We start from the raw sequence: 10,739 nt of genomic DNA, 5'->3' as shown, positions 1-10,739 counted from the left end.
AGCGAAATGCAGAGAGGGAGGGGTGAGGAGATAAGAGAAGTGGAGGTAGGTATAACAAGGAGGGGACAGGGAACCACTTGTTGTGGATATCAGGCTGGGATGAGCTAAAAGGTGGATATCGGGTTGGGATGAGCTAAAAGGTGAGGCTAAGGAAGAGAGAGAGAGAGAGAGAGAAGAGAGAGAAGAGAGGTAGAATATCCAAAGGAACCCTTGATATTAAAGTTGTCCCCTACCTTAAAAGGAAGGGCTGGTTTACACAAATACCTTGATGGAAGGGACTGATTTACACAAAGACCTAAAGATAGGGACAACTATATAAAGGTCCTCATCGTCTCTTTCGTCCTCTCTTTTTTTTGGCCATACGACATAGCCTTCTTCTTCTCTTCAATTTCTCTGTGTTTTCCGTCGCCATAGCCAACTTTGCTCCTCTCAAACATGTTGAGTCGACCCGAGCATGGCCGTGCTCTCTTCTCCCAGCCTTGGAAGGTCTGCTCCTCTCCTCCTCCCCCTTTCGAAGATTATTGGGAAGATTCTTCCGTCTCTTTGCTTTGCCCCGACGATTGGTTCTCCCCCCCTAAAGAATGCCTTCGCAAACCTCGTCCCGACGCCCCTGCCCATGGCTCGAACTCCCCCGCTAATCGCTGGAAGAAGTGTGGGGAAAGAAGGTGTGCCGGGAGCCTTGAATTTCCGCGTTGCCGGGCTGATGATGCCTTGACTAGCGACGCCGACAACCGGCCTCTGGCAGATAAGGAGGCTCTGGTAGCAGATGAGGCCGGCGCATTGAAAGCGAGTCGCAGTTTCCCGCCTCCGATCGCCTCTTGTGCAACTCTGTCAATCAAGAAAGGCGGTAGGTTTGTTCTGAAGGAGGTTAGTGCGCGTCCTCAGGGGTTCTTCCGCGCACAGAGGGAGAACGGACGCTTACGGTTGCAACTTATCCAGCCCATACAGGCGGAGAAGGACGCTGGTGAGCCAGATCCGGAAGAGGAGTCTGGCGATCTGTCAAGGGAAGGAACTGGAAATGAAGAGGTTGATGAAATGTCGAGGCAGTCAAGCATGGATAGGTTAGAGACTGTCTCTCAGGATACTGCAAAGTCTCCAGAAGTGAGAGAGACCGCTTCAGGAGGTGAGGTTGAATCTAGAGTCTGTTGGACTAGTGAGGAGGAGGAGGAGCCAGCGGCGTTGACGCGTTCGTTAGAGGATGAACACAATTTGGTGCAGCGCATTGTAGGGAGCATACAAATCGACGATTCTTTGGGCTTCGGGGGGCAAGCTGCAATGATGCAGCAGCAGCAGCCGCCTCCTCTTTGGATGACTGGTGAAGTTAGCCTAAATATATGGCCTTCTACCCCGATCTTTCTGCGTCCATCTCTCACGAGCTTGAGTCCTGCCCTGGGCCTAGCGGCTTAATAATGTCTTTCATCCAATCTTCCCGACTACCGGCTCATGAAATGCTGCTTGCTGCACCTGTGGCGTTGGTAAGCTGCAGGTAGATCCCTTAACGTTTTGACCAATTCCTGTAGGCACATTGCCTGGCGAAAATTTGGAAGTTATTATGTACTCGTAACTCTTATATTTGGGGCTACGGTTCCTACTACAGAGGCTTATCGGGTGCGGGCTTCCTTCATTCTCTGGAGCTCTCGCCGTAATAAAATGTACTTTATATGCTGCTGGTTTACCGAAGATATTATCCGTCTTATTTTATATCCTGCTGCCAAAGTAGGATAGAATTATTCCTCGCAGCTCTGATTGTTGTGTAATTCCATATCTGATTCAGTAGTTTTGAGCTATTTGAATGTTATTTCAATTACACAAATCTAATCTGACAGAATGTCCATTTCAGCCTCGATAACATGCATCTTCTTGTTGAGGTCTTATGTGACCGAATGCAGAATTTGTGTGAAGTTTTCTTCTTCAAAACTTAGCAGTGAAATCAATTGTATGGGAGTCTTTGAAATAGTGTAATTATTGAGGTGAGAGATGTTAGAAAGTCGCTTATCTGTCAGTGAATGGTTGTATTAGAATTTGATTAGTTCATTAACATAAGCAGATTTGAATCGATGTCATGAAAACTGTAATGCAAATCAGTTATATAACTCATGAAAGCAGGCTATATTTACGCAATGTCAATCAAATAATGTAGGGATATCTCCAACCTTTTGTGTTCCTTTGCACGCTTTTGTTCGAGTAATCTTAGAATGAAATATGGAAACAGAGTGGTACAAATGATCACAGCGTAGAGAGCTTCTGAAGTGGGACAAATGGCCTAAGGAGGGTGAATGAGGATGTTCGACGATGGTGGTTGAAGACTGACCGCTTGATCCTTAGCACGACGGAGAAAAGAGAGATGGATGGTTGTTTGTGAAAGAATTGAAGGTAGGTCGCCTAAGCGGAACGACGGAATGAATTACGAAATTTATAATAAGTTGATTAAAGCTAACAATGTTTTAAATTGAAATGAAAAAAGTAAGCTGAGAATATGAGAATTGTATACTTTTGCTTGCTTTTATTGACGAGTTTTTACGCTATTCGAATAAAACCTTCATGATTGACATTAATTAAAATCAACCTAAGGGCTCGTATTTGTAAGGGCTAAAATTAATCTAGGTGACTCAAGGAGATGGAAGAAAATCGAAGAATATTGTAAGCTTTGAAAGTCAAGAAAGGGACATACCTTACTATAAACTAAGTAGGCAAAAGTAGGTTCGAGCAAATGTTGTGTGTGAGTAAGCATTCTCTTCTTGCGAGTACCTCAACATAGAAACAGATAAGAATTTGGAATATGCAAAAGCAAAAGTCAACAAACAAGGTGAAATTCAAAACATATATATACTTTATATAACCACACAGTGTGTGGATGGGGAGGCGCGCTTTCTTCTTCAAAGAGTTATAATCCAAGGGAACGGGTTCTTCCTCGTGTGTTGAGATTGGAATTGTCGAGAATATAGTGTCGAGATTGTATTGCGAATATGTAAGAGATTGACACATTATCTAAATCTCAATGGGTGTGTTTGTATTCCAAGTTGAACATCCAAATTTGCGTACGCACTAGGTATGTATGCTTGCTTCACTTTTTAAAAAGATACAAAAAACACATTTGAAATGGAAACAGTATTAAAATATAGTGTTATTGAAGAACAAATGATTAATCTAGCTTTTATCAAAATTTTATATCTAATTGCTACATGTAGTGTTGGAATGTAAACGACATTTTCGAGGCAAGGTCATATCCATGTGCTCGGACCTATGCTTCATATCCATGCTCCTCGACAAAGCGGAGAAATGAGGTATGGTTGGATTATGTGGAACTGGTTGGAGGATCAACCTGACAACTTCGACATCAAAATAGTTGCCATTTCATCTGGATTTCGTGAATTTGATACAGAGACCTTGTTTTTTATTGTTGGAGGGCTGCCTTCGCAACAAATTGCTCGAAAGAGCCTATTGCCCAATGATGTTAGAGTAGATGCACCAGGGAAAGGTTGCCACTTTCTGCTAAGAAACGAGTGCCTCGCACCATCCTTATTACTCACCTTATCTACCTCCTCCAGGTCAAGAACACGAAGCTGCTCTGCCACCTACTATTCAACCTCAACGCTTCCTGCCTGCTCCATCATGGCTTGCACATGCTCTAGAGCTAATGATTTGATTCTCTGCAATGCTTTAGTGCTGCAAATTATTTTGCCACCCGTTCTTTACATTCGATGCATGAAGTTATTTGTGTTTTGGTTGTCAAGTTTTTGGCTTTGTTGATCGATTGTATTGTTGCAGATGAAAGAAAGGAAGAAAAAGTACCGTCGCCTTCCACCGAGCTATGTCCTCACTTTATAGACAATTGACGACCCGTGGGTTTTATGAGCAACCATTTCACACAATGGAAGGAATCACCAATTAGAAATCATCTACAAATTTGGGGAAACAATCCTATATGCAGAGATTTACCTTCAATTTGATGTCATCACGTATGTGGCGGAAGAAGATTGGAGACTCGAATAGTTTAGGAACTGGCATGGGAAGATCAAGCAGAACAACAAAGATGCCATAGACCTCATCTTGAAGCGTCCAACATCCCAATTTGGATCGTGAGGAATCATGCGACAGTAAATTGCTTCATTTTGCAAACAGAACGCATTCGATTCTCCAGGCAGCTTCTCCCACATGAAGTTGAGGGGCATTATGTAGAGCCCAAAGGCGATGGCCTAAGGCAAAAAGCTTGGTTAGTCTTGCCGTGATGTTAGTGTTTCTTGAGAGAACACATAAAAATACTTGCGAGACAAATCGGTTCAAATGGGATGGATCAAGCAATACTCACGATCATGAAGACAAGTCCTATGTCTCGGAAGGTGAGGAGCTCGTCTCCAAAGGCCTAGTAGACGGTGAGGGAGTGCAACAGCGTGATGCTGAGCACGAACACGACAGTGGCCAGGTAGACGAACTTGTAATTGTGAGGCTTCCACATGGTGTGCATGATCTCTCCGCAAAGAATTTCGGCACAAAAGAATTAAACTTTTGTTTGCAATTTGCATCAACAATCATCGATGGAGAGACGATGAGTGGAGTAGCTTTAGTTACATGGTCATTGCATGGCCGCCAACAGCAAATAGGATGTTGGTGGTTTCGCATAGGTAGCTTTTACTGAGCAAGCTTTTTTACGCTTTGGACAAAAGCTTAAAATCAAAATAAAAGGATCAAGGAAGGATCAATGGCTATTATTGATGACATTTGGCTCAAGGAGGTGAAAGAAAACGAAAACACCTCTTTAGGCTGCCTATCGTAAAGAGTTTGATCGCTAGACAGGTTAACGATTTCCTTAGAACTTTTTTTTTTCCTGAGCAAAACAGGAGATTTATCTTTTCTTTCTACTCCTTTAAGGAAAGGTTTTAAAATTAGGAGGGATAGGAGAAGCCACTTGGAGGAAAAAGAGGGCAAGGAGACTAATCCCAAACTAGCCACGTGGCAAAGATTTGGAGGCTTGGGGAAGAACCAGAGGTTTGGGGGAGGAGGATGGAGGTTTAGGGAGACAGAAGAAACTATGAAGGATGATGAGGATAACGTTGGAGCACCTCGTTGCATTGCGAGGGCATTGTGATAGGGAAGAGGGGCAAACTGCGAAATAGCAGAGGGGGCAATTTGCGAGAGGGTAGAAGTAAGGTGCTACGTGGTGGTAGATTTGATGTGTGATAGCATAGCTCTGCTCTTGTTAGCGTAGAGGGCATGATGGTGTGTGGGTCTGATGTGTGCAGACTCAACTGAGTATAAGAATTAGCCCAATGCACAGCTGCCACGTGGTGGGGACGATGAGATGCGTGGGGTTGCCATGTGGCACTGGCTAATCATTAGCAGTTTGAACACTAGGGGGCTAGAACTAGCAAAGTAAATGTGCGACACCTGGTGCATATTGAGCGGATTGTTGCACGGACACATGCGTATTGAGCGCATTGAGCGGATAGCGGACGGCGGCACGTGGCCACTGGTTGGACACATGCCTAGCAAACGGAGCACCTTTAGTATGCTCAATGTGGCGGCATTAAAGGAAGGCTTAATTGCATGACTGACGGGGGATGAGTGGATGCTGAGATGCATGCGTGGTGCCCCACCCCCAAGAAGACACACGACACGAAGCTTGAGAGAGAGAAGATAGAGCGTGCAAGAGGAGAGAGAGAGCGAGTGAGAGGAGTGAGAGAAAATAGAGATGGAGAGAGAGGAGGTAATGAGGGAGAGAGAGAATATATATATATATATATATATATAAATATAATTTATATATATATATATATATATATAATTTATATATATACAATAATTTATACTATAAATTATCTATACTAGTATGCAACCCGCGCATTGCTGTGCAATAGATAGATAGATAAATAGAGAGAGAGAGAGAGAGAGAGAGAGAGAGAGAGAGAGAGAGAGAGAGAGAGAGAGAGAGAGAGAGAGAGAGAGAGCTCCTTTTAGCACATGCATTGATCGGTTCTTAAATTGCTAATCAATTAACCTTGCATACTTGGATTGGAACTCGAGCATTGCTGTGAGAGAGAGAGAGAGAGAGAGAGAGAGAAAGAGAGAGCTCCTTTTGGCACATGCATTGATCGGTTCTTAAATTGCTAATCAATTAACCTTGCATATTTGGATTGGCTTTTGAAATTTTGGCTAAGTCTTAACCCATGGCTTTATCTCCTCCTTTAATTCCATTGACCTTCCATCTCCTCCCTCTCAAAGGTGAACTTCCATCTCCTCCATTCCATTGACCTTCTATCTCCTTCTTCCTCCCAAAGTTGCCTCTTGTCTTTCCACCTCCACCCCACTCAAAGCCTGTCTCTTGTTTTTTCACCTCCTCCCCTCTCCCAACCTCCATCTAAGAGCTCCTTCTTTGTGACACGTGGCAAGCTATTCTCTTCCAAGCTACCACGTGTCCTTGCTTTTTTCCCCTTTGTCCATGGTTAATAGGTTAAAGATAAATAAATAAATAAATAATAATTTATAAAATAAAAAAATAAAAATAAAAATTATATATGTATATACATACATATATGTGTGTGTGTACATATATATATGTGTGTGTGTGTGTGTGTGTGTGTGTGTGTGTATGTATGTATGTATGTATGCATGCATGCATGTATGTATGTATGTATGTATATATATATGTATATATATGTATGCATATATATGTGTGTGTGTGTGTGTGTGGTGTGTGTGTGTGTGTGTCTCTCTCTCTCTCTCCCTCTCTTCCTTTCTTTTTTATTTCTTGCTTCTTGTTTTGCTTGTTTATTTTTGCTTAGTCACCTTCTTCCTTTCTTCTTTATTTCCTGTTTTCTTTCTCTTTTGTTTATTTTGACGTATTTAGTAAGCACTAGGTTTGCCCAAGAGACTTCCCGGGTCTTTAGAAACCCAATATAGCTGCTTGTGCTTGGGCACTGATGATGACATAAGTGTTGCTTTGCTTGCTAAGCATATCTTCCTTTTGTTTTTTAGAAAGTCTTTGTTAACTCTTTTCTCTTCTCTTTTTCGTTTTCACTTTTATTTTTTGTGATAAATGTTCTAATATACACATGTGAATGTAAAATTTGGGATAAGTGTTGTAATATGATTTCATAATTCTTGCACCTATCCCATGAGTTTTTGTGTGATCATTGCATTTTCTATCTCATAGTATCTCTATGCTGATTTCAAGTACTATGATAGTTTTACTTTTTGTCAAAACTTAATAGTGCTAAAAGGAGATATCAAGCACTTTCTATCGAGGTTTTGTCCCCATTTCATTGTTAAACTATATAAAGGAAATGTTTGTAAAGAATGAAATGCGAATGAAGAGGTTCATTTATATCTACCTTATCTTCTATTCTATTTCTTAAGGAAGAGACTAGAGTTGCCATGTGGCAGGAGGAGTTGGAGTGGAGGGGGGACTAGGAGATGTACCAATTTGACACTGGGTAGGAGAGCAAGCAGAAGTGGAGAGGGGGCTAGGTGAGTTGCACAGTAAATTTTTGCAGGTGTCACAAAGTGAAATTGCAAAATTTTCATGCTAAAAATTGAAAGTCATGATACAAGTGATAATAAGAAAAAGCTTGATGAAGGGTATGATGTCTTTGCTATTATTGGATGCTTAGTTCGGTGGTGGCTGCTGTTTCTCGAAACATTGTCTCCAAAATTTTGCGAGTGAGAGTGACGACAACAAACTTGCAACATGTGCTACTAAATATTCATGAGTTAAAGTGGAAGTTTCTACCTTTGAATTAGGCAATTACGTTTATGTCAATGTAAGTGGCCAAGCATTGTGGCTTGAGTTGATGTTATGCTAGAGATGCATAAACTATGGTTGAAATGCTTGAGAAGATGCTAGAGAGTTTGGAAAGCAAACACCTCAACCTCTCTATAACCAACCTGCTGATGTCGAACACATTCTAAGGTCACACCTTGAGACCCAACGAAGCAGGTCTCTAACCCATCGTAGACGGGTCATGCTACTTGTTCGCATTAATAGAAGGAAACAAGATGAGTTACATTCAATAGGCTGTACCGAGGGCCCTCCTTGTCAAAGTGTACTGTATACAAGAAAAGGGTGCTAAATGTATGGTCCTTTTTTTATGTGAAAAGAAAAGTTTATTAATGTAAAAAGAGTAATACAAAATAAGATGATTGAACAAATTTTCAGCGCTTCAGCAGTAGGTAGAAAGTCTTCTCTCTTCTTTGCATCTAGAATGTCTCTATGTACTTGTTAGAAGTTGAGTGTATAAGAGAAAGGTGTGAATCAATGCTACAACAAACTCAGGCTGACACAAGGGATTACATGGAAGGTTAGATAGGCCTTGTTATGAAACCATGTGGACCTATAAATACATTGACACTAAGATAGACCAAAAACCCTCTCTTCTCACCCTCTTGACTCGAATGGTGGCTACTTAGATTAAGACAAATACGAGAGAGAATGAGGGAGAGATGCTATTGCAATCACGTCTTCTTATAATTGATATTTTAAACCTCTCAACCTTTAGAGATGCAAGTTCAATTAAATCACACTTATGATTGAATCTTAGGCTTTCAATGTTTGCTTGATTCTACACCTTCCCATTCATGGCTGTAGACTCTTCGAAGTTACAATGAAATAAGAAAAAGAAATGTAAAGAGACTTGAGTGAGATGTTAGCCATGGCAACTCTCCCCCAACATGATTCCACATGATCCGCAATTGTGACCCACCCTTGTTCTCTCTATAGGCCTGGTGGTCATTCATGTTCTGATGGTACTGGTGCTGGTGCTCTTGCTTTAAGAGGATGTTGTGATGGACTGATCCAAATGGTGGAATTAATTGTATGGCTTATTTATTGATGGGACTATTAAATCTAAACACACACACTGATTTCCCAACTAGCCTTTGGTCAGGCTAGTGCCATACAATTAATTCACATTGATCGGATAACTCTTTAGTATATGTAATTCGTAGTAATGTTATCATTGGATAATTTTTTGGTTGAGATAAATATTTTTCATTTGGTAATGTTTTGATTTCATTTAATTTGATTACTAATTATTACTTTTTATGTGCAAAAATAGGGGTATCACCATACTATGGACTTGGGATATGCTTATTTTAGTAACACACTCTTCTCATCTATCCCCTTCTACAATCTTCTCATCTACCCCCTTCTACAATGGTTCAATATTCCTCTCTCTATAACCTCTAAATCCACTTTTCTTCCCAAGCATTCTTGTATTTACATTAAGCTTGATAAGTATATGGCCAAGTGTTAATTTTTATCGTGACTCTGATAACAAGGGAGGGGTGTTTATGACACTTGTCTTCCTAACTAAAGTTAAAACTGGTTCTTACTGTTTTGCTTGTTGGATGGTGGCAGGTAGGCAGACTCCCCTCTTCAATAAAAGTGATGCTTGCCAGGACTTATCCAAGCTCAACTTCTATACAGTTTCCACAAAGTCATTTGACCCCCTGCTAGTTTCCTTTATAAATAGGGATTCACCAACTTGTACAAACTTTTTTGTTAATGCAATTAGTTCTATTCCATGGTCTAGCTTCGCTCTTTTGTCTTTTCATTATGCAAAGGGGTGTTGTCAAGTCTTCCACACACACACACACACATTTCTCCAAAAAAAAATTTTCACACGCACACATTCTTCCCCTGCCATTTTCCACCCCACACACACACAGACGCACAGATACACTTCCATTTACACACCTTCACTATGATGCTAAAAACCCCCCTTCCCTCCATTAACACAACCACATCGATTTTTTTAAAGTTTCTTCTACCTCCACCCCTCCTCCTCCCTAAACTGTTCCTTACAAATTTTTGCCTTATTTATTTTGTAAATTCTTTTTCCTTTTTAGCTACTAAACTCCCCTTTTTTTTAAATATCTTTTTTTGTTTTCTCCCCTCCCCCACCCCACTACTCCCCACTCCCCTATTCTTACTTTTACAATTAGCCCCTTTTAATATATTTGTTGTTTATGCATTTAGTAATTTACTCTCTTTGTATATTCTTTTAATTTAAGTACCCCCCACACACACTTTAGGTTGAAAAAACATAAGTCTAAAACCCCTAACTAAGCCACTAACTCTAAACCCTCTTACTTACCTTTAAAACTAAACTAACCCCCCACAACCTACCCTTCCCTTGGTTTTTATACTTTCCTAGTTGGTTTCCTTAAACGGCTTGCCTTGCCTAGTATACGCATGGTGATTTTCACTCTCAACTTGTCGAACGGTCCTCTGTTGGCCATAGATGGTTCTTATTCTATTTGGTATTGTTATTTATCTTATTAGATTTAGCACTCGATTGGCATTAGTGCTACCTACTATAAAACGTACATATACTATCCCATTTTCTTAACTATGTTTGTATTTTGTATTTTCTCTTAGTTCTCTGTAGGTGACTGAGCTAATTATAGATTTGAATTATTTCTATAAGGTCTACAACAGGTGAATATCACTTGGATGAACAAAGCCCTTGAGCATGCCAAAGATAAGTGTCAGAGATGCCCAGACCAAAGGATAGTTGCTTCAAGTTAAAGGGTTTGGATCCTTCAAAGCTGAATGGCACATGTTAAGAGACCTTAAAAGGTTGAAGTGTATATTTGGAATGGAGTTTATTGCACATACAACATATATGTGCCTTTTTTGAATACACTCACAATAGGTAGAGTCAATAATGACACAAGCATGGGACAACGTAGAGGGAAAGAGGAAGGGTAGCAAATAAAAAAAGGAAAATAATTTTGGAATG

At 40.7% G+C, this 10,739-nt stretch overlaps 1 protein-coding gene across 1 annotated transcript; it reads left to right on the top strand.

Moving 5' to 3' along the window:
• The first annotated feature begins 365 nt into the window (after positions 1 to 365).
• Positions 366 to 1,701, top strand: LOC147901108 (uncharacterized). Its single transcript, XM_087375938.1, has one exon. The coding sequence runs from the start codon at positions 436 to 438 to the stop codon at positions 1,405 to 1,407; it is 972 nt and encodes a 323-aa protein (XP_087232064.1). The 5' UTR covers positions 366 to 435; the 3' UTR covers positions 1,408 to 1,701.
• The last annotated feature ends 9,038 nt before the right edge of the window (positions 1,702 to 10,739 follow it).

The sequence above is a fragment of the Dipteris shenzhenensis genome, chromosome 6 (genome assembly GCF_047967505.1).
Source record: "Dipteris shenzhenensis isolate YYH24624 ecotype China chromosome 6, Dip_SZ_1.0, whole genome shotgun sequence".
Lineage (NCBI taxonomy): Eukaryota > Viridiplantae > Streptophyta > Polypodiopsida > Gleicheniales > Dipteridaceae > Dipteris > Dipteris shenzhenensis.
The sequence above is the reverse complement of the archived record's forward strand: the minus strand, read 5'-3'. Positions and strand labels throughout refer to the sequence as shown.